Source organism: Marmota marmota, unplaced genomic scaffold, assembly GCF_001458135.2.
Source record: "Marmota marmota marmota unplaced genomic scaffold, marMar, whole genome shotgun sequence".
Taxonomy (NCBI): Eukaryota; Metazoa; Chordata; class Mammalia; order Rodentia; family Sciuridae; genus Marmota; species Marmota marmota.
The window spans coordinates 1,386,508-1,412,605 of record NW_025999949.1 but is presented as its reverse complement, the minus strand read 5'-3'; the positions used below and the strand labels follow the sequence as shown (position 1 = coordinate 1,412,605).

At 31.9% G+C, this 26,098-nt stretch overlaps 1 protein-coding gene across 21 annotated transcripts in view; it reads right to left on the bottom strand.

Annotated features, from left to right (window-relative positions):
* Vps13b (vacuolar protein sorting 13 homolog B) overlaps positions 1-26,098 on the bottom strand; it is a 734,817-nt gene that overhangs the window by 566,430 nt on the left and 142,289 nt on the right. For all 21 annotated transcript variants that reach the window (XR_007347142.1, XR_007347143.1, XR_007347144.1 and 18 more), the window contains one exon: positions 3,623-3,804. Coding sequence is in view for 18 of the 21 variants with exons in the window: in XM_048801898.1 (XP_048657855.1) it covers positions 3,623-3,804 (182 nt within the window). In the remaining 3 variants the exon portion in view is untranslated. The remainder of the gene's footprint in view (positions 1-3,622; positions 3,805-26,098) is intronic.

Genomic DNA, 26,098 nt, shown 5'->3' with positions numbered 1-26,098 from the left:
AATAGCAATTGAAACACCAATTTCAGGCCTGAAGACTCTTTAAAAAAAAAAAAAAAAGAAAGAAATGACATGAAAGGTGCTACATAATAACTTCAAACATATGAAAGTACAAAACTCAATTGTATACATATTATGATTTGGAATTGAGGTATCCCCAAAAAGCTCAAGTTAGACAATAAAAGAATTTTTCAGAGGTAAAATAAGTAGATTACAAAAGTCATAGCCTAATCAGTAGATTAATCCATTCTATGAATAATTTGAATGGATTACTTGATGGTTAATGCAGGCAGTTGGGCCATGACTAGAGGAGGTGGGTCCCTAGAGAAATGCTCTTATAGACTACATGTTGTCCTTGGCTTGTTCCCTCTCCCTTTTTCCCTCTGCTTCCCAGATGCCAGGAACTAAGAAGCTTTCTTCCACCATGAAGTTCGGCGTCACTCCAAGCTCAGAGCAATGGAGTCAGCCAACCACGCACTGAACCTATGAAACAATAAGGGAAATATAAAATTTCCTCCTCTAAGTTGTTCTTTTCATATATTTTGGACACAGTGATAAAAAGCTGACTAACACAATAAGAAATGGATAAACATAGCCCATACTAATAGAAAAAGGTAGCTATATTCATATCAAACAAAACAGACTAAGAGAAAACCTATAAAAGTAGACAAAACAGGTCATTACATAATGATAAAGGGCTTAATTAATTAAGAAGATGTAAAAATTGTAAGTATATACATGTACCAAAAATCAGAGATTTTAATTACACAGAACAAATGTCAGAGAAGTGAAACTGGAAATATAACATATTAAATCTATGGAATGCAGAAAAAACAGTTCCTTGAGGAAAATAAATGTCTATCCTAAAAAAAAGAAAGAAAGATAGATTTCAAATAATAATTTAATGTTACACTTCAAGAAACGAGAAAAAGAACAAATTCAACCCAAAATTATAAACAGAAAAAAAAAAAAAAGATCAGAGCAGAAATAAATGAAGTAGAGACTAGGAAAAAAAAATTTTAATAAAAAAAACTAAGCATTGGTGTACTGAACAGATAAACAGAATACTCCAACTTTTTACTAGACTCAGAAAAAAAGAGACCATACGCAAATAAATAAGAAATGAATGAGGAGATAGTTATTATAACTGATACCACAAAAACATAGAATCAGAAAACACCATCAGCAAGAACTAAAAGCAATATTTCTCAAACTATTCCAAAAATTGAAGAGTGTTTTCTTTCAAACTCATTTATGAGACCAGCATTACCCTAATATCAAAGACGGACAAGTATAACATAGATGCAAAAATCCTTCGAAATGCAATGCAAAAATTCAATCAAATTCAATAACATTAAAAAATTATTAAACATAATTAAATGGGATCCATTTATCCCTGGGATTCCACTGTTGATAGCTCAAAGTAGGTCAATAAATATAAGCGCAGTATAGGAATCCAGCTTGACCTGACTACAGCCATCTTGAATTGTCACCACTATGACTGCCTCTGAGTAACCATAGTTTCCCAGCCAACTATAAATAAATCAAACACAGTGATATGTGGAGCTTTACAAATAGAAACTAGTCAAGTCACTGTCAGCAATGTACCTGATAACTTCAAAGTTACTTGAGATAAACCAGATACACACTCTGGTTTGAATGAAAGACATTCTTACCTCACCTTATCTAAGTCTTATCCCTCTTACCCAGGTTGTAGGGAACTAGCACTCTTGCTGCTACCCTTGACCATATTCAGTAAGTCACTCAAAACTGCACTCTGACACTGGATCTGCCTTACTCTTTCTTCAGTATCACAGGACCTTCTGCCTAAGGTCACTAGTTCAATTACATTAGATTTTCCCAAAATACCTATTAATAAAATGAACAAAAACTACATGGTCATCTAAACAGATATAGAAAAAGCATCTGACAAAATTCAACACCCTGTCATGATTATAACTATCAAAATATTATAGAAACATATAATACAATAAAAGCCATATATGATAAGCCCACAGGTAACAACTCAATAGCAATAAATAAACCAATGAAAAAACAGAGAAAGAGCCTGAACAGACACTTCTAAAAAGACTAAAATGCTGCACAAGTACATAAAAAAGTGCTAAAATTCATTAAACACTAGAAAAATACACAGTGAATCCATAATGAGATTTTACCACAGAGCTGATAAAATTGTTATAATTAAAAAGATGAAAGATTATGCATTGACAAGGAAATGAAGAAAAGAGAACACATGGTACATACACACTTTGTAGGAATAAAAATAAATAAACTCATTTTGGAAAAAGATATGGAGGTTCCTCAAAAATCTAATAATTGAAATATGATATGATCCAATAATCTTACTTCTGGTTATATCCAAAGGAAATAAAATCAAAGAAAGATCTGCATGTTCCTGCTCACTGAAGCAATTATATACAATTACCAAGATATGCAATGAACCAAAGTATCCATCAATGGATAAATAAAACTGTGTTTATGTGTTTGTGTGTGTATGTGTAAAAGAATATTATTCTATCTCAAAAACAAAGGAAAATGCTATTATTTGCAACAAGATGAATGAATCTAGAAGACATTATGCTAAGTTAAATAAGCCTGACACAGAAAGACAAGTATCATATGATTTTACTTATAAGTGGAATCTTAAAAAGTCAGACTTATAGACAGTATGATTGTGATTGCACAAATCTGGGTAGTAAGGTGAAAGAAGAAAGGGAATTGTGGAGATGTTGTCAATAGGTAAAAAATTTTAATTACAAGAAATAATTGTTTGAGACCTATTGACTGGCATAATGACTACAGCTAATAATAACATTTAGAATGCGTTGCAAGAGTACATTAAAATGTCTCACCACAGATAGTGAGATATATAAGCCTACAGCATTTATCAGCATGTTAAAGACTAGATTTAATCATTACATATTACAAACATATATCAAAACTTTTAGGGGCCAGGGCTGTGGCACAGTAGTAGTGCACTTGCCTGGCATGTGGGAGACACTGGGTTTGATTCTCAGCACCGCATATAAATAAAATATAGGTCTATCAACAACTTAAAAAAAAGTTTTAAAAATATACTTTTCATTGTATCCTGTAAGGATATACATTCATGATGTCCCAATTTAAAAAAAATTAAAACTTGCAAGGCAGAGTAGCACAAGCCTGTAATCCCAGCAGCTCAGGAGGATTTCAGACTTAGAGGATTCCAAGTTTGAGGCCAGCCAAAGCAACTAACAAGGCCTTAAACAAGACCCTGTCGCAAAATAAAAAGAGTGGAGAAAGGGCTCAGTGGTAAGCAACCCTGGGTTCAATACCTGTATCAATTTAAAAACATAAATTAATGGATTAAAATAAATTTTAAAATTGTATATTAGTAGAAAAATATTATCTTAAAAGTATAAAGCATATCCAAAAATTTGTATCAGAGAACAAAATTGAATGGCTTATGGTATAAGTTAGATTATTAAACATAAGCTATAAATACACAATTTCAACAGAAATATGACTGAAGTTAAACATGCTAACATATGAATTTAAATGACAAATTATTACTCACCTCTGCTACAAATTTCCCATTTATTTTTCAAGAAAACTATCCTCTTACCTATATTTTGAAAGACTTCATTCATCAAAATTTCATTCACTGCTGAAGAGCTAACATTTCCAATATGAGACCAACTTTGATATATTGCTTGCAGCAGAAGTGTCTGTGCTCTTGTAGCTTGAATTGTGAGATTTGGAAGTTCAAATATACCTTCAGTTATAACAATTTGAGATCTTTTGGTCCTGCAAAAGAAAACAGAAAAATAACAATAGATAGCATTAATAAACAACATGTTAAATTAATTAAATTGCAAGGGAAAAGAGGTATACATTCAGAATGTTTTTAAATGGAATTAAATCAATTAGATATGCAATTCTGATAATAATTTAAATTAGTTTATTCCAGAAATTCTCAGAATAATGAATGAAAACATAAACTAGAATAATATCCATAAACACAAAAGTTTTGCTGAAGAAACTGTAGTTCTAGATCAAGTTAATCATCAAAAAATGAAATAATACAAGTTAACACATACAAATTACTAGCAAAACTACATTTTAAAAAAGTCTTATATCTATTAACCATAGAATTCTGTCATAATAACCGTATGAGCATCTATCATATCATTTTTCAGATGCAAAAACTACCAGGATAAATTAAACTATCATACTGCTTTTTTATTGATTTTTTAAAATAAATGACAGTGGAATGCATTACAATTCTTATATATACATGTTTACATGTATACAGCACAATTTTTCATATCTCTGGTTGTATATAAAGTACGTTGACACCAATTTGTGTCTTCTCCATACATATACTTTGGATGATGATGTCTATCACATTCCACCATCCTTGCTAATCCCCTGACCCTCCTTTTCCCTCCCACCCCTCTGCCCTATCTAGAATTCATCTATTCCTCCCATGCTCCCCTCCTCTTTACCCCACTAAATTCAAAAATGTTATTTTTCCATAATACTGGCAAATAGTGGGCTTGGTATAAAGTAAATACTTCATAAATATTTGTGATATGAAGCATAGGATATAGGGCTCTTGATCAGATCACATGGAATTAAATTCCAATTTTTCCATTTAGTATTATGATAAACTATCATATTTTCACATTTATTTATGATAGTTTAGGCTGACTCATAAACTATATACTAAGATGATATTACAGTAGACTTAGTCACCTCACTCTCTCCCCTACCTCACAAACCTGTGTTTATCATTTTCCAAATCCATAGTATTTAACATCTCTCATATATCACTTTAAAAGCCTCACTCCCCAACTCTTATTCTAACCACTATGGACAACAATTCAGTGCAGACTCTGGCTGATGTTGCCTAAGATGATACATTTTGAGACAAGGTTAGAAACTACTTTGGATTCACGTTAACAGAACCTGGAATATGTAGGGATAAATGCTCTCCCTTCTCCTTCACCCCAAGCAAACAATTCTGAGGTACATTTCATAAGTTTCCTAGGAAGTTTCCAGAAAATAAGGACCAGAGAAGAAAAAAGAATAAAATAATTTTTAAAAGCCTTAATGAACTGTGAAACATTAAGCAATTAGTAATTCAGTTAGTAACTGAACACCTAGAAAAAGTGGAAGAGGAGGAACAGAAAATTTATTTAAGGAAACAATGTCAAAAAAAATTTTTTTTAATCTAGAAAACTATAAACTCAAAGATGGAAGAAGTTCAACAATTCCCAAATAGATGTAAAAACATACCAAAGCACATTATAATCTAACTGCTTTAAACACATGTTAAAGACAAAAACCCTAAAAACAGCGGGTAGAAAAACATATTACACACAAAGAAAGAGATAGGGATGTAGCTCAGTATAAAGCACATGATTTATTTATGTGGAAGAAACAAAGGAAAGGAGAGTGGGATGGAGGAAGGGGAAAAAAAGAAAAGCAGACTTCGCAGAAATTATGTACAAGAGAAGACAATGGAGTAAAATTACTGAATTGATGAAAGGAAAAAGAAAAGCTTTCAACCTAAAATTCAAAATTCAGAGGAAAGAGCTTTCAAAAAGTGTAGGCAACATAAAGTCTTCTTATTATCAAAAACTGAGAACAAGTCCTCATCAGCATACCTGTGCTGCAAAAAAAAAAAAATTAAAGTAAATTCTTCAGGCTAAACAAGTGTGATACCAGAAGGAAATCTCTGTGAAGTTACACAAAGAAATGTGATGAATGATAAGTATGATAAATAAGTATGGGGACAAGTGCATGGAGTACTGCATACATGGCATACCTTAAGGGCATCTGAGTGGCAGGCCACTCCCCTAGTGCTAGACAAGTGAGCAGCAGGCCGGTTACTCCCATAGGCACAGCCCTGAGCATGAGGCCATGTGTTGCAGTCCCTATGCTTGCTCCATGGCCCACTCCTGGATTGGTTGCTTCAAGGACAGTAGCAGAAACTGCATTGGTGGGGGCCTGTAATCTGCTTAGCTACTGCCTGTGAGTGAGTGTGTGTGTGTGTGTGTGTGTGTGTGTAGTAACTGCACAATAAAATCAGACCTGCTTCCTGCTTAGTCTCTGGAGTTTTTGAATAGCGACTGTGCAGCCACATTCTCCTCTACCCTATTCCGTGGACCTCCTCACTAGACTATAGACAGCCCATGCAGAAATGCAAATGAAGTTTTTAAAATATTTTTTTAGTTGTAGATGGACACAATACCTCTACTTTACACATCTACTTTTATGTGGTACTAAGGATCAAATCTAGTGCCTTATACGTGCGAGACAAGCTCTCTGCCACTGAGCCACAACCCCAGCCTGCAAATTAATATTTTAAAGAAAAAAGAAAATATCTTTTTCAGTATCTTCTGAAGAAATGAAAGAACTCATTGTTAAAAGCAAAAAAAAAAAAAAAAAAGAGTAACATGTTAAGCTTATACCTTCTTTAAAAGCAGAACTATAGCACGAATAGATCAAAGAACAAGAGAAAGGAAATTAAGTACACTGCAATGAGGTTCCTATATGATGTTTGATGTGGTATAATATTATTGGAAGAAGACTTTGATAAGATATAAATTCTAAACCCTAAAACAATTAAGCCATAAAACAAAAGGCAAATGAATAAAGGCAATAGTAGAGATAAATGGAATCATAAGAATGGAATAGTAGAAATGAAATGGAATCAATCAAAATAAATTAAAAAATAAGAAACAAAAGATGGGACCATCAGAAAACAAACAGCAAGATAGACATAAATCCAAAAATATACATTATATTAAATGTCAAAGAAGACATTTAAAAGAAGAGATTATCAGAATGCATTAAAAAAAAAAAAGCAAAGTCCCAACTCTATCCCACCAATAAGAAACCTACTTTAAATATAAGAAAGTAGAATCTAAAAAAAGGGTACAATGATGGAAAGGGGAATAGAGGGATAGAGGAAAAACTATACCATGTACATCAAATTAAAAATATTTACATAGTAAATATCAGACAAAGCACATAAAAGAGCATTACTAGGGATAAATAGGGATTGTTTGTAATAATAAAAGGGTCAATTAGTTTTACAGGATTAAAGACCTACCAAATATATCAATTTTTAATATAACTGGGAAGAGGAAGAAATTTAAAAATTGAAGATTTCAACCTATACTCACAGTAACAGATACAATAGAAAGTCAGTAAAGACTTTTTAAAAAACAAAAACACCATCAATAAATTTGACCTAATTGAGGTTTATAGAACTCCCCCTCCCAATAACTGCAGTATTAACCAATATATATTATATTCTAGGCCAAAAAAACAAGTCTCAATAAAATTAGAAGGCTTAAAATCATACAGAGTGGATTTAAACTAAAAACATTAAAGTATCTATAAAAATTCCCCAATATTTTGAAATTAAACAAAGAAAACATAACTCAGAATAGAATCACGAACATGGTAGATAAAATTCAGAAATTTACAAAAAATGAAATTTTTGAAAAATTATAAAACGATTTCATAAAAGGATATTGAAGTATGTGGCAGAAGAGGACAATCTAAAATACACATAATCTGTGTTGCTGGAGTAAAGTGCAAAACAAATAGAATAGAAATAATATACAGAAATGTCTAACAAACAATATTTTGACTAAAATACAGACTTAAATCAAAGTGTACAATATGTCATAAAAATGTGAATTTCAGATAATCACTATTCTAGTAAACTTACTGAATGAACTACAAAAAAGATAAAGAAAAATTCAATGAACGTTCAAATAAAGTATGCAGAGAAATCAGGAGGACATCTCTACAATTTCCCTTACTCATCCACTATGGTATACTACAGTCAATTTATGTGCATAATTTACCTATATTAGAACATAAGGGGATTTCAAGCAGTATCTTATAGAGTTGGGATACTAGGAGAAGAGGGCCAGGTCGGTTAGTTACCTTTGTCACTATTAGGCATGCTTTAATTTCAGTTATTTTTTTAAGTCAATAGACTCCTTATTTATCCACTTCTACAGTAGCCATTGTGCAATATCCTTCAAAGTCAAACTTAGTTTTTACTTCACACTTTCTAGGTCCATAAATAAATGACATGTAATGTTCTCAATGTTATTTTAACTATTAGTCTTAGATTAAGCCTAGCTGTTGTATACCATAATGTTGAACTGATTCTATAGAAAATGTATGAAACCAGCAAATATTTATTAATATTCTAGTTACTTAGAAAATATTTTAGTCATTTTAAAATACGAAAGAAATAAAAATCAAAACAGCTGTCCTCTGGGAGCACACATTCCAGTAGAGAGGGAAGACAAAAATCAATACACAATCATTAAATAAAGGTATGAAAAGGTTATAAGAAAAAATACTAACAAAAATGAAAAGTAGAGCACAACTAATGGAATGAGACTGCTACAGGGTGAGCAATTTCACATGCAGTAGGTAGACATTATTATAAGGATGGACCTTCAACTGAAACTAAAGCAGTCATGAAGGAGGTAAGAAACAGCTAAATGATTATCTATGTTTCAAGCAGATAGAGATTGTGCAAAGGCCATGAGGTACAAGTGAACTTGGCAAGTTTGCTGGACACTAGCATGGCTACAAAAGCTCAATAATTAACTAATTAATTTGGCTGCTTTCCTATGGCCTCTATCCAAAGAAGCACATAAATAGGCCTTACATAGCCATTAAACTGAGAGTCCATCTAAGCCTCAATACATAGGATTCAAATTCCCAAATTTATATTTTGAAGTCTCTTATCTCCAAATCTACTCAAATATTTTCATTTAAGGTAATAGAATATGATATGAATTTTAAAAGTCCAACTTCTATTTCTGGCTTACCTTTTTAATGCTTTTATTAAAAACAGTAATATAACTTTTCTAAACTTCACTTGTCAATTTGAAACATAAACATAGAAACACTTACTCAAGCTATTACAGATAACTGAGCAAAAAAAAATCCAACGTAGTTAACATGTAAAACTGAATTGATACAAACAGACTTTGCTAAGATCTGAGGAGACAGACACCATCTTTACACTAAAAAAATACAGTTACTGTTAGACAAGTAAACCAAGAATTACAATTCAACATAATTAATGCTAAAACAAAGTTACATAGAGATCTTTGTGAACTATGTGGAAAGATAAACTATTTGAAATAAAGAAGGATTGTGCGGACGGAACTGCAAGTTTTACACTTCAGCTGAATCCTGAAGAATGAATATTCATCATTTCAGCAAAAACTCGTAATAAATTCTTTTTTATATATAGAGCTATCTATCTATCTATTTATTTATTTTTAATTTATGTGGTGCTGAGGATCGAGCCTAGGGCCTCCCACATGCTAGGTAAGTGTTCCACAGCTAAGCCACAACCCCACTCCCCGCCCCCGTGAAAAATTCTTTACAAAAAAATAAAAGACAATGGCCAAAGGACTTAAACAGGAAACTTAGTAGACATGAAAACGAAGTGACAGATAAAATATTAAACATGTATGTCTCTTTAACATCTCAGACTTTAACCTATCTTCTGGAGATCTATGAGATTTAAAAAAAAATCTTCAAGTGAAACTCCACATTATGGATGACCACAAGAATGGAATTCTAATTAGAATAACTTATATTGCACGTATGTATAATATGTCAAAATACACTCTACTGTTATGTATATCTAAAAACAACAACAAAAATATTGCTACTATACCTGGCACAGTTGCTCATGCCTATAATCCCATCTACTCCGGAAATTTGTAAGTTTGAGGACAGTATGGGCAATTTAATGAAACCCAATCTTAAAATGAAAAAAATAAATTGGGGAGGATGGGGACAAGGGAACTGGGGATGTAGCTTAGTGGTAGAGTACTTGGCTAGCATGCACAAGGCCCTGGGGTTTAATTCCCAGCACTTAAAAATAATACTGCTATTCACATTTATAGTTTTTTAAATGTATTTTAGTTCTCTTGGGTATATACCTATCAATATAATTGCTAGATCATATGGTAACACAGTGTTTAATTATTTATTTCTGTTTAGTACTGGAGATTAAACCTAATGGTGCTCAAATATAGAGTGACATCTCCAGTTTATTTTTTATATTTTGAAACCTCTGGATCAAGTTGCTTATGGCCTGGTTAAGTTGATGAGGCTGGGTTTGAACTCTCAATTACCCTGTCCCAGCCTCCCAAGCTCCTGGAATTACAGGTGTGTACCACTATGCTTGGCAACATTTAATTTTTTGATAAAATGCCATATTGTTTTACACCATAATGGCACAGTTGTTTATAACCTTCTTATTTTTATTCATCCTTGCCAACACTTGTTATTTTCTGTGTTTTGATAATGGCCATTCTTCTGGGTGGGAAATGGTATTTTGTGCTTTTAAGTTTCATTACACTAATAACTAATGATGCTAAATTGCTTTTTGTTTGTTCTGTTGGCTATCTGTCTATCCTTTTTTGGAAAAATGTCTATTCAAGTCCTATGTTCATTTTTTTAAATTGAGCTTTTTATGTGTATTTTTATTGTTGAGTTATAAAAATTATTTACATATCCTAAAAGCCAGAATTTTTTCAGTTGTGATTTGCAAATATATTTTCACATTACATATGTTGCCTTTTTAGTTTCTTGATAATGTCCCATGATAAGAAACATTTTAAATTCTGATGAAAACTAATTTTATGATTTTTCTTTTGTTGCTTTTGTTGTGGGTGTCATATTTAAGAAATATTCTATTCTAAAATAATGAGAATTTATACCTTTTTTAATTTCTACAAACTACATATTTTTAACTCTTTGATCCATTTTTAGAATTTATTTTTTATTTGTTGTTTTTATATATACATGACAGTAGAGTGTTTTTGACACATGACACATGGAATAAAACTTATTCTAATTAGGATCCCATTGTTTTGGTTGTCTTTGATCTGTTGTTAATTTTCATATATGATTTGAGGTCTTAGTCCAATTTTATTCTTTTGTATATGTAGTTTTTATAAAACAATTTGTTGAAAAGACTATTTTTTCCTCATAGACTGGTCTTGACACACTTACAAAATGTCATTTGACCAACCCTATTATATGCTGGCATCCATATATCATAGAGAATATTTGGCCTTTGATTTTGGGGGACTGGCTGATTTCACACAGCATGATAATCTCCAAGTCCATGTATTTACCAGCAACAGTCATAACATCATTCTTTTTTATGGCTGAGTAATATTTCATTGTGTTTACATATCACATCTTCTTTATCTATTCGTCTGTTGAAGGGTACCTAGATTGGTTCCATAGCTTAGCTACTGTGAATTGAGCTTACAGCAATATTCTTAATGGCCAAAAACTGAAAACAAACCAAGCAAATACCAACTGATGAAGAGATAAACAAAACATTGTGTGTCCACACAATGGAATATTACTGGGACACAAACAGGAATCGAATACTTATTGATACATGCTACAACATGAAGAAAATTTTCAAGGTTCATTCATATTATAGCATATATGCTAAAAGAAGCCAAAGAGAAAATGCCATACAGTCTATTTTAGAGAAGGACCCATGTGCTGCTGAGAAGAAAACATATTCTCTCATTGAAGGATGAAATATTCTATATATATCAGTTAAGTCTAAGTTATTGATTGTATTATTGAGTTCTACAGTTTCTTTGTTCAGCTTTTGTTTGGAAGGTCTATCTAGTGATGAAAGAGGTGTGTTAAAGTCACCCAAAATTATTGTGTTGTGGTCTATTTGACTCTTGAACTTGAGAAGAGTTTGTTTGATGAATGTAGATGGTCCATTGTTTGGGACACATAATTATATAGTCTTGTTGGTGTACGATTCCCTTGAGCAGTATGTAGTGTCCTTCTTTATCCCCTTTGATTAACTTTGGCTTGACGTCTACTTTATTTGGTATGAGAATGGAAATAATGATGATCATTATTATCAAAGTACATGTATAAAGACATGAGTTGGTGTGAATATACTTTGTATACAACCAGAGATATGAAAAATTGTGCTCTATATGTGTAATTAGAATTGTAATGCATTCTGCTGTCATATATAAATAAAAAAAAGAAAAAAGAAAATGTCATATATTATATGACTCTACTGTATAAAATGTCCAGAAACACAGACACAGGGTTTCTTTTTTAGAAGTTTTGAAATTATTCCAGAATTAGAAAGGGGGAATAACTGAGCAACACCATGAATACACTAAAAAAACAATGAAATGTACCCTTTAAAATGGTCAAAATGATGACTATTACCTAACGTAAATGTTTACTCAATTAAAACCAAAAGGCTCCATGTAGTATTCAGAGCTCTCTGTGCCTATGAACATTAGTACAAGATACCACTGCCTTCTCTCACTTAAAACAGCAACAACAATTAAAAAAAAAATAAAATGAAAATGCCTGTGTCTTTTAATTGGCATGTCAGATAACGTAAATATTCATTTGCAAATTGAGGCAGCCACCACCTTGTCCATACAACTTTCAAATATTTAATTACAACATATGACTCCAAGTAAACATAGCCTTCAGAACTCAGATCACATTTCACCATAAAACCCAAAGCATAAAAATGAGAGGACCAGAGAAAAATATGCACTACATAAAAGATTCTTCACACCAAAAATAGTAGAGATCACAAAGAGATAGCAACAACTTGGACCTAATTCACATATTTGAATTTAATTATCATTATTGTGTTCTTTTGTTTTTCTGACATTTGGGATATTTTCTAAATCTTGTTTTTAACTTTCTTATTATCCTTTTTCTAAGACTTAAAAAATGGACATTGATTCTATTACATTCTCAAATTTATATTCAAAATACCTGACCAAAAATGTAAACAAACACACACTGTATTGTTATTGATACTATTTAAAAACAACAAACATTTGGAACACCTGCTAAGATATGAAATGTATGACTAACCTAAGAACTCTATTTCCAGATACTCAGTCATTTAGGAGGTTCCATGGTATACCAAGAGCCATTCTTTTAACTATAGCAATAATTAAGACAAAATTATAGATGGGATTATTTTTACAAGTAGGTCTTTACTTTTTCATAATAAATTTGGCTACTGTATATGGAATCATAACCTTTTCAAGCCATCATATGTCACATAAAATGATTCCCAAGTGAATAACATAGGTCTGAATAAAAACTTAACCATATGCACATTCAAAAGGATTATTTTAAATTTTAATAATGCCTAAGGGTAACATAGAATTCTCTCATTCAGAATTAACATAAAAGAAAATAACAGTTTATACATAAGTATAAATCTCATAATAAACAAGGTAATTATGTCATACATGCATGAAATGTTTTCATCGTTCCATTTTCAACTATAAATAACCACAAATAAAAGCATATTTTATTATACTTCTGTTAAATACCCTGGTAAGACTTAAAATAAATGAATTTTAAGTGATTTGGCAATAAATGGTAACTTGCACAATTTATCTGTTTGTATAACAATATCAATTAAAAGTACTTTTTTGTCTTTTAGTTTTGAAAGTTTGAAAATATATCCAGTTGATTAACAAGTATGGAAAATAACAAACACCCATATATCTATTACCCAAATCATTGCACAACATCATTTTGGCTCCAGAAATTTATAAAAAGATGAATAACTTCTATAACTTTGTTAATTTATTTGGGGTAATCCTTAAAATGTCAATGAAAACTCAATAAATTGTGTGATTTTCTTTATAATTTATGCCACTATACATTTATTAAACTTCATTTAAAATAAAACCTCACAATAAAAATTCATATTAAAACTAAGAAATTCTGGACTCAATTTTTTTGATATTACTAAAGCTCCATTTTAACAGTTAATTTATTCAACAAATACCAATTTCTCATACCCAGAAGTCTTACTCTGAACATATGTTCACTTAACAGAATAGGTTTTAAAGCTAGCTATCAATTGAGATATTACTCTCTAAGGGAAAATAAATTTTAGTGTAACTAGAGAGATAAACAACTCATTAAAACTGGACTTGGACAAACTCCAGGATAAATTGAAGGAAATAGAAACAAGTAGGTCTTGATTGTATAGTAGCAAACACTGAAAATGAATATGCCCTAAGTAAGAAATACTTTAATAGATTCTTACTATACCACTTGCGGACAAACTGTAATACAGAACTGATGAAATTTCTAGACCAATCTGTCATTCCTATAAAGAAAATTCTTCCTTCCAGACTTTAAATAGAAAAAATGTAAGTGTGGTTCTTACTACTGGATGCAATCCATTCAGGTTCACAGGAACACCATAAAATTTTAGCCATATGTACACCTGAGGAACAGACATCCATTCTCTTAAAATCAAAACACCACATAGCAATTGAAAGAATACTCTCAGCAACAGCTAGATCTGAAGATTTATGTAGAATCCCCAAATGCAAAGTTTGAACATACAGATTGGTCCCCCCCAAAAAATGTATTTTTATTATTACTCATATCCTGAATGGTAAAATAATATTAGTTCACTGTTTCCAAAATAAAATGCACATAAAACATATGAATACATTTCAAAATCCAAAGACTTGTATATTTCTTTGCATAATGACTACTCATATTACATATCATAGTCAATGGAAAAAGTTTTAAAAGTGTAAAAAAATTAACTGGCAAGTAAAATGAAAAGCTAAAGATATTCTTTATTCCCACTTCACTCCCCACAGATAACCACTTTTTATGAATTAAGTGTAAACACAGAGACCTTAATTTCATGCATTTGAATGTAACACTTATAAATTTAATGGGAATATGTATATGTACACAATCTGCTTTTATGACTAAGCTACATATTTCAGAAATCACCAAGATCTTTCCACATGAATACAAACAGCTCTGCTGTGGTTTTATTTTAAATGCATATGTGATGTTTCTACTGTTCGGCAGTATAATCACATTACCTTGATATTAGCTATTATATTTTTATTACAATGATTTTAGCACTTCAAATTACTGTTTTATACAAATTTTTATACAAATCACATCATGTTGAGAACATAAAAATATTTCACTGTTTTTCAAATTTCTGAAATAAATATATGAATTCAAATGTTAGATACCAGATGAGAAGAGAAAATTGGAAGTAAAGATTACCCACTACTAAAGGAAAAATATAAAAAAGTCTTGTTATTCTAATACATAAAATACAGTGTCTTATTATGTACTAAGCAAACAAAAATGAATTCTTACAAAACCATTATGAGATACTATTTCACATACACTGAATTAGATAATAAAAAGAGAATAACAAGAGTTGACAAGACTGGAAAAACAGGAACCCTTATCCATTGTTGGAAAGAATATAAAATGGAGACATTAGCCAAAACTTATTCAAAGTTTCTTAAAACATAAAACACTTAAAAATGTGAATTTACTATATTACTCAATATTCCACAGTTGGTGTCCACCAAAGAAAATCAAAATGGAAGTCAACACAAAACCACCAGTTTTATTATTTTATATCTTATAACGTTATCTTAACAATTATTTATGGTAATAGTTATAAAGCTAAAAACAACCTAAATATCCATTATCTGGTGAATGGGGAAAAATGTGCTCTATCCATACAACAAAATCCTATTTAACAATAAAAAGGAATAAAGTATAATATACATTACAACATGGAGGAACCCTGAACCAAAAGACCACATATCATATATTCCAGTTATAAAAAATACCTAGGAGAAGTGTATAAACATAGCAAGTAAGTCTGGAGTTTCCTGAAGCTTGAATGGGAACAAACACTAAAAGTGTAAAAAAAAAAGAATCTAACTGGGTGATGGGATGTTGGGTGATGAATCCCATTTTGGTAAATTAACTAAAATTCATTCAACTGTATTCTTAAAGCAGGTCAATATGGCCTCAAGAAGTTGTTTTTTGAAAAATGAAATAATTATAAATGTACTAGGACTATGTATTAGTTTCTAAGATTTTTAACACTCTCAAAACACAATGATTCCACAGGAAGAATACTCAATTTAAATCCACATTTATTAAGCAAGTACTTAGCATTAGACTCTCCCACACAGTAATACTACTGAACAGCAAATCTATACTCATGGAGAACTTAACATGTACTATGTAACAAAAGATATCATTGTTCATTAAAATATGTGCTGTGCCAAAAACAAATGCAAGATACTGAGCTGCATATCTCCCCAACTCTACCTGACCACTGTCACCATGAACTTTTTACTAAATAAGTTTCAGGGTAAATTTCATTTAAAGAGGGGCTGGGGGTATAGTTCAGTGGTACAGTACTTGCCAAGCACATGTGAGGCACTGGGTTCGATCCTGAGAACTACATAAAAAAATAAATAAAGTGTACATTTACTGTTGGGGATGCAAATCAAGTCAAGATGGTGCCTGGCAGTTTGCCAGGAGGAGTGGTTTGTGAAGCAATGCCAGCGAGTCATTAAGATGATGAGGATTCTTTATTGGCTGACTGCTGTACCTAGATGATGTTAATTGAGTCAAGCTGTGTGTAATTAGTTAGGTATATATACCTCTGCTGTCAGGCAGAGAAGCGGCTCCTGCTACCTTGGGTGCCCGCTACTTTGAGTTTTCGCTCAGTTCCCGCTGAGTTCACTCACAATAAAGTAGTTCCCGCTTCAACCTTCAAGTTGCTTGTCACCTCCCGGTTATTTGCCCAGCTGGACTGCAGCAATTTACAACTAAAAATATATATTTTTAATTTTTTCATTTAAAGAAAGGATCCTTGTGCAGGACATGGTGGCACATGCCTGCAATCCCAGCCACTTGGGCAGCGAGTCAGGAGGTTCACAAGTTCAAAACCAATCTAAGCAAAAGTAATGTGCTAAGCAACTTAGTGAGACCCTGTCTCTAAATAAAATATAATGGGGCTGGGATGTGACTAAGTGGTTTAGTGCCCCTGAGTTCAATCCCCCATTATGGAAAAAAAATAAAAAAGACAGAAAGACAGCAAGAAAGAAAAGATCCTTAAAAAAAGAAACAAAAATTCCACTACATAAAGTTCATTATACCCCCAACAATCAAAGTTTCCTATTAGAAATTCTATGTCTTAGGAGCAACAGTGGGATACAACAGTTTGCTAGAAGGTCTAAACTCAACAAAGTACTAATGCTAAATAAAAACAAAATGGCTACATTGTTTACATTGTTTACAAAGGTATACATGTAACATGTACTGTATATTAGAAACTCATGAGTTCCTTCTAAAATCTCCAATTTCTAATACTGTGCAACATATCTGTAATACTTCTTAAACATATTTGTATTCCTTCTCCATGGATGAGACACAAGGTTCAATTATCCTAAACAAATCTACTTATTTAGTCAAGCCAAGAAAAACAGAACATGCTTTAAGAATTGGAAATTCATATTACCAGTTGCCAATTCATACCATTGAAGAAAGCAAACAAGACTGAAAGTTTGAAGTCCATTTTTTGTTAGGTAATATTTATAAACAGTACAATATAAAAATCTATATTATATAAATGGTTGCATTTTGACAAATACTCAGACCTACATTATAAATCACACACCACTGAGATACAGAAATTGTCATCTATTCAGGAAGTTCCCTTGTATACTTACCCAATAATCCTCCTTCCTCCATCTTCTCAGAAGAAAACGTATCACATTTTTTCACTGTAGATTAATTTTGACTCTTGTAGAAATTCACACAAATAGAATCATAAACTACTGTTTATGTTTCTTTTGTGTCCAGTGTTTTTCACTCAAGATACACAATTGGTGAATGCCAGCAGTTCTTTTTTTTTTTTAATCAATGAGTTGTATTTCATTATATAAACATACTATGATTTCTTTTATCTCAAAGGTTACTTCCACTTTGGGACTATTGGGAATATTCCGAGTAAAGTTGTTATGATCATTTTCACTGTGATTTTAACTTGCACTTCCCTTATGACTCAGGTACTTTTTCACGAGTTTAGTGTATCTTCCTTTTATTAAATGTTGGTTGAGATCTTTAGTTCTTTTATAATTGGAGTTTTTTTTCTAATTAAGCTATTAGAGTTCTTCACATAATATACATACAAAAATTCTGTCAGATACATTCACATAAATAGAATCATAGACCAATGTTTATATTTCTTTTGTGTCAAGTGTTTTTCACTTTCACTCAAGGTACACAATTGTTGTATGCCAGCAGTTCATTTTTTTATCGATGAGTTGTATTTCATTGCACAAACATACTATGATTTATTTCATAGTATGTGAATATTTTCAGAGTCTGTTGCTAATTTTCTTCACATGTCTCCCAGAAGTTTCAAAAGGTATGCATTGGTTATATCTACTATATTAATACATATGACTAAAAACATTCTTCCTTTTTTTGACATTTGGTCAAATAAAATTGTTCACAATCTATTAATTTCATAAATATTGCAATGTATGTTTACTTTCAAAAGTTGGGGGGAAATGTGAATATCAGTTAGCATGCAGAAAATGGCTAGTTTTTCGGACTAGGTCACAAATGCATAAAAATCAGTGACACACACTGCTCAAAGCAGCTAATATTTATTGACTTATTTGATCCTCAAAATAATGCTAAAACAGGAAATAGAAACTCTGCCCTTTTACAAATGAGAAAACTAAGGCACAGAGAGATACCTTCCTTAGTTTGCAAGGCTAGTAAATGGAGGGGATATGATTTTAATCTAGTTTTGAGGTCCATGATCTCAAACCACTATACTACATAAATCAGATACTACCCACCATTCACATAAAACCATCCACAAAAAAAAAAAAAAAAAAAAATTAGTAAACTTCGGGACCTTACATCTATGCATATATATTTTTTGTTAACATAAGTAGTAAAATTTTACATAATATATTCTGTAACCTTTTTTCTTCTCACTATACATCATGAAATATTTTTCCATAAATAGATTTCTATAACAATATAGGCTTTGGAAAGCCAATATGATTAAGACAACGGTATGTGCATTTTCTTCCTTGCTCCTCCAAAAATGTATACATAAGTTCTCCATAAGCAGTGGTTAATTCATACACCAGCAGCCAGGCTTGTTTGACTTGGTTTTGGAAAACTCTAATTATGTCCTTCCCTTACTAAAATATTTTGCTTCTCACTGTTTTATCCACATAGATTAAAATCTTTAAAATATTCTGTGATACTCTCCATAGTATATACCTGCTTAAATGTCTAGATTCACCAAAAACTCCTACCTATCTCCTCGTCTTTCAGTTTCTCACCTTTTAGCCAATCTTTCACTATATTTTTCCACTTGTCAATAGCCTAAACAATTATTACACATACCTTGGTTATTCACCCATCGGATATGTCTGACTAGGTCATATTCCCTTAATATATATGTATGTGTATATATACATATATACACACACACACATATAAATATATACCTTCATAGACAATGTTTTTGTTTATTGCTGTATTTTTCATAGAAGGAATTATACACTGCTTTCTGATTATTTAATAGCCTTTACCACTTCCAAAATATTAGTTTTGACATTTCTGGCACCAAAAACAAACCAACCAAACATATTTTATACAATAAAACACTCATTAGTCAGTTGAAACATAAAAAATATTAAGTATTAACAGATTCTTATACAAAAGTAGCAATATATTTTAAGTCATAAATAATAACAAAGAACAGAGTCAGAATTATTATCAAGACTCTGCTATTTAATTCACAATTGCATCAAAAAAAATAAAATAAAATGCCTAGGAATACACCTAACTAAAGTGAAAGACCACTACAATAAAAATTACAGAACATTAAAGAACAAAATTTAAGAAGACACTATGGAAAGCCTTCCCATATTCATGATTAGCAGAACTAATATTGATAAAATAATCATACTACCAAAAGCATACACAGATCCAATGCAGTCACCATCAAAATACCACTGACATTCTTCAAAGAACTAGAAAAAAAAAGGCATATAATACACTATGGAAGCATAGATTTAAAAAAGCCAAACAATACTGAGCAAAGAGCAATGAAACAGGTTTCACTCTACCCAATTTCAAAGTATGTTGAAGAGCCATAATAACAAAAACAACATATCACTAGCATAAATACTGACACATAGACTGATGAAATAGAAGGCAGAGAAGTAAAACCATGCAGCTGCAGCCATCTAATTCTTGAAAAAGTTACAGAAAACAAACAATGGAAAAAAGACAGTCTTTATAACAAGTGGTGGTGGAAGAACTGGATATCCATATGTATAAGACACTTATAGTTATATTCCTATCTCTTCCCTGTATAATATCAACTCAAAATTCATCAAAGATATAAAAGTAAGACCTGAAACTTTCAAGCTGGGAAAAAAAAAAAAAAAACCCACTGGGGAAACACTTCAAGATACAAGATACAAGCAACAGTTTCCTGAATGTGACTCCAATAACTCTGAGAAATAACAGCAATAATCAACAAATGAGATTGCACATCAAAGGAAACAATTAACAGAGTTCAGAAACAGTCAACAGAATGGGAGAAAATCTGTGCTAGCTACTCATTTGACTGTGGATTAATATCAGAATATAAAAAAAATAAAATTTAACACAAAACAACCCAATAAATAAATGGGAAAACAAACTGAATACACACTTCTCAAAGGAGAACTGCAAAAGGCCAATAATTATCCGAAAAGATATTCAACATCTTTAGCCATCTGGGAACACAATGAGATTCCATCTTACTCCAGTCAAAATGTCTATCATCAAGAATACGAAAAGATGCCAATAAGATATGGGGGGAAAGGAATACGGACACACTGTTGGTAAGAATGTAAATTAGAATAGTCACTATGGAAATCAGTATAAAGGTACCACAAATGACTAAAAGTTGAACTAACACATGATCTAACTATACCACTCCTCAGTTTATACCCAAAAGAATACAACAGAGATAATTGCATCTCCATGGTTATCATGGCACAATTCACGACAACCAAGACACAGGATCAGAGTAGGTGAACACCAATGGATGAATAGAAGAAAATGTGGTATGCACACACAAAAAAAATATTAACAGACATACAATGGCGTATTATCCAATCACAAAGAAGAAGGAAATCCTATCATCGGCAATAAAACACATGGAACTGTATATCATCATTTTAAACAAAAGAAGCCAAATGCAGAAAAGTATCTCGTGAGTTTTCTGTCATTTTTGGAATCTAGAAAAATAATATTAAAAAGACAACATGAAAGTAGAAGGGAGACTAATAGAGAGAAAGAATCAAGGAAAGGGTATAGAACGGGATTAAGGGAGAGTTATGAGGGGTGCATATGACCAAAGTGTGTTGTATGCATATATAAATATACCAGAATGAAACCTATTATTCTTCATAATTAATATGCACTAAAAAATAAATTAAATTTTTAAGTAAGTTGGTAATAGTTACCAACTTACTACTAATGGCTCTATCACTAATTAAAAGCTAAATGGGAGCTGGGGTTGTAGCTCACTGGTAAACTGGCTTGCTTAGCATGTACAAAGCACTGCGTTCAATTATCAGCACCACATGAAAACAAATAAAACAAAAGTGCATGATAACTAAAAAAATATTTTTAAATAACCTATCTGGAACAAGTGACTTTCTCTAGGTTAATCATATCAATTTTTCTAATCACCCAATTATACATCCAAAAAACAAAAATAATATCTATATATTACAAAAGTTGATTGTAACATTCAAATAATTCCCTATATGCAATGAAAACTCAGTTAACTACAAATTCTATACAAGAATATTAGGAAGCTACCCTTAGGAATTTCTTCCATAACTATACATTGTACGATCTTGTGAATATGGGAAACTCCTATGATTATGTGTTCCTAAATTTCAAGTCAATATTTTAAAGGAGATTAAATCACCAATAAAGTTTAAAGGCAGTGATTTTTCTAAAAAAAAAAAAAAAGCTAAATTTAAGCCATTAATAACCACTTTTCCTTTAATAAATAATACTGAGATTTTTTAATATACCGTTAAATTTTTGTTCCCTAAAACTAATGAAACAGACTTTAAAAGACACTGTCACTAGAATAGAATGTTGACACAGGATAACATAATACCACTGCTGCACACAGACAAAACCGAACCCTGATAAATAGCAAATAACAGTCTCATAGAAAGAGATACAAGTATTCAAAAATCAAACTTTTAGGGAATAACCTAAACATTCTTGGGTTCTAAATTCTCATTGAGGTTCCACTGAACTAAAAATTTTACAAAGTTTGAAACTTTAAACAAAGGAACTAAAAATGGATACTAACTTCCTATTCAATTTCACACACAACTTAGAAAATTACATGCAGAAAACATCAAATTTGCTAAAAATAAAAATCAAAGGAGACTCTGAATTCTCAATGCATGAACACCCCCTTGTTTCTTTATATATCAAGTATTCTTTGAACCCTCACTAGAAAAAATTAAAGGGAAAAATCTGCCTGATAAAGATAGGTGCTAATTATCTATATTTATGCTTTTAATATCCTTTTAATTCTATATACATAAATTTTCTTTTTAAAATTACATAAGTATATACTTTTTAATTAGTCATTTCTTTAAATATATTATCAAATGAGACACAATGTGAAAAAATTGGTAGGACCATTAACATATATTAAGGATTTGTCAGAGTTTCTAGGGGAGATTTTTCCACTAATGGTACACATCAGTATTCTAAATAATTAAAAAACATTACTAATACAAAAGATTATAATATTTATAGCTACAATGTGGCAAAGTATTGAAAATAACTAACATAAGCCTCAAACCAGTATAACCATTGACTTTAAAATTTGGTATTAAGAAAAACACAAATAGAATACCTGAAAAAAACACATTTGAGTTCTTCTTTTCCTATCTGTATCCCCATAATTTCTTTTGTCTGTCTGATTGCTCTGGCTCGAGTTTCAAGAACTATGCTAAACAGAAGTGGTGAATGAGGGCATCCCTGTCTTGTTCCAGTCTTACTAGAAGAGCCAAAACATTCCACCAGAAATCTCCTAGAAGTAATATATAAATTCAGCAAAGTAGCTCCATATAAAATCAACACCCATAAATCAAAGGCAATTCTGTACATGAGTAACAAATCCTCAAAGAGAAAAACTAGGAAAACCACCCCATTTACAATAGCCTCAAAAAAATTAAATACTGGGAAATAAACTTAAGAGGTAAAAGACCTCTAAAATGAAAACTACAACATGCTAAAGAAAGAAATTAAAGAAGACCTTAGAAGATAGAAATATCTCCACTGTTCTTGTATATGCAGAATTAATATTGTCAAAATGACTGTACTACCAAAAGGACTACACAGATTCAATACAATTCCAATCAAACTCCCAATAACATTCCTCATAGAAATAGAAAAAGCAATCAGGAAATTCATCTTGAATAGCAAGAAGAGTGAAACTGGTGGCATTACTATTCCAGACCTTAAACTATACTACAGAGCAAGAGTAACAAAAACAGCATGGTACTGGCATCAAAATAGACCTGTAGACCAACGGAGGACACAGAGATTAACCCACATAAATACAGTCATCTCATATTAGACAAAGTAATCAAAAATATATATTGGAGAAAAGATAGCCTCTTCAACAAACAGTACTGGGAAAACTTGCAATCCACATGTAACAAAATGAAATTAAAACTCTCTCTCTCTCAATATGCACAAAACTCAACTCAGAGTGGATCAAGGACCTAGGAATAAAATGGAGACCTTGCGCCTAATAGAAGTAAAAGTAGGCCCAAATCTCCATCATGTCAGATTAGGCCCCAACTTCCTTAATAAGACTCCTATAGTACAAGAATTAAAACCAAGAATCAATAAATGGGATGGATTCAAATTAAAAAGCTTCTTCTCAGCAAAAGAAACAATCAGTGAGATGCATAGAGAGCCTACAGAATGGGAGCAAATCTTTACCACAAAAGCACATTAGATAGAGCACTAATCTCTAGGATATATAAAGCACTCAAAAACTTTAACACCTCCCCCCCCCAAAAAAAAAACACCCAATTAATAAATGGGCCAAGGAAAACTGAAATGACACTTCTCAGAAAAGGATATACATCAATCAACAAACATACAAAAAATGATCAACAATTCCAGCTATTAGAGAAATGCAAGAATGGCAACTATCAAGAACACAAACAACAATAAGCGTTAACAAGGATGTGGGGGAAAAGGAACATTCATACATTGCTGCTAGGACTGCACATTGGTGCAGCAATCTGGAAAGCAATATGAAGATTCCTTGGAAAATCTGGAATGAAACCACCATTTGACCCATGTATCCCACTCCTGGGCTTATATCCAAAGGACTTAAAAACAACATACTACAGGGACACAGTCATATCAATGTTTATAACAGCACAATTCACAATAGCTAAATTGTGGAACCAACCTAGATGCCCTTCAATAGATGAATGGATAGGGAAATTTTGGTATATATACACAATGGAACATTATACAGCATTAAAAGAGAATAAAATCATGGCATTTGCAGGTAAATGGATGGAGTTGGAGAATATTATGCTAAGTGAAGTAAGCCAATCCCCAAAAACCAAAGGTCAAATGTTTTATTTGATATATGAGGATGCTGAATCATAATGGTGATGGGTGGGGGCGGGGGGGGGTGAGAGCATGGGAGGAATGGTAGAACTTTAGATAGGGCAAAGAGGAGGCAGGGGATGGGAGGGGGCAGTGAGGTAAGAATGATGATAGAATGAATTAGACATCATTACCATAAGTACATGAATAAGACATGAATGGTGTGAAAATACTTTGTGTACATCAGTGACTTGAAAAATTGTGCTCTATGTGTGTAAAATGAAATAAATTACATTCTGCCATCCTGTATAACAAATTAGACTAAACAAATAATTCAATAAAAAAAGAAAAAATCATATTTGAAACCAAATGTTAAATTTAGTTCTGGAATACTTTTTATAAAAGATGACTTAGAAGGCATTATTTCTATAAAATTTTAACACATAAAGTATAATTAATAAGGATCACTCAGTCAAGACAAATTCACAGAAAATTGAATGACATAATTTTTAGGAAGAATATTCTAAACCAAAATAAAGCCTACAACCATTTCTTTTGGAACGCTTGAAGGGAAAAACCACATATATACATAAATACACACACACACACACACACACACAGATTCTTGTAATAAAATCATTATTTCCGCTACGAACAAAAAAGATATTTGAGACCACAGTTGTAATTTAGGTAAAACTTGTCACCTTGATACAAATCCAGGGTAAGAATAAATTCATCAAATAAAATAAAATACAATAGAACGGTAGTAAAATAAGTTTTCAAAAAATTTTAAGTTAATCTTGTTCAAGAATTACAGTCATATGTTTCTTGTCACAAAATATATTACCACCTCATACCTCACATATAAAAATTGTTTCTATTTTCCTATTTTTATCTCTTTCTAAAGTATTAATAACTTTCTAAAGTATTACCTAAGCAAAAGATGCTTATGAAATGAAAGCATGTGAGCGTGTGTGTGTACGTGTGTGTGTGTGTGTGTGTGTGTGTGTGTGTAAACTTATAGTCAGGCATAGGGGTGCACGTGTGTAATCCCAGCAGCTTGGGAGGTTGAGGCAGGAGGATCGAAAGTTCAAAGCCTGCCTCAGCAACTAAGCCAGGCCCAAAGCAACTCAGCAAGACCTGTCTCAAAATAAAAATAAATAAAAAGGCTGGAGCGAGGTGTGGTGTTGCATGTCTGTAATCTCAGCGGCTCAGGAGGCTGAAGCAGGAGAATGATAAGTTCAAAGCCAGCCTCAGAAACTTAACGAAGCCCTAAGTAACTCAGTGAGACTCTGTCTCTAAAAGAAATACAAAAAAGGGCTGGAGATGTGGCTCTGTGGTTAAGTGCCCCTGGATTCACTCCCCAGTACCAATAAAAGTGGGGGACTCCCCGGCTAGAAATGTGGCTCAGTGGTTAGATGCCCTAGGTTCAATCCCTGGTGGTCCCCCCTCCAAAAAAAAAAAAAAAAAAAAA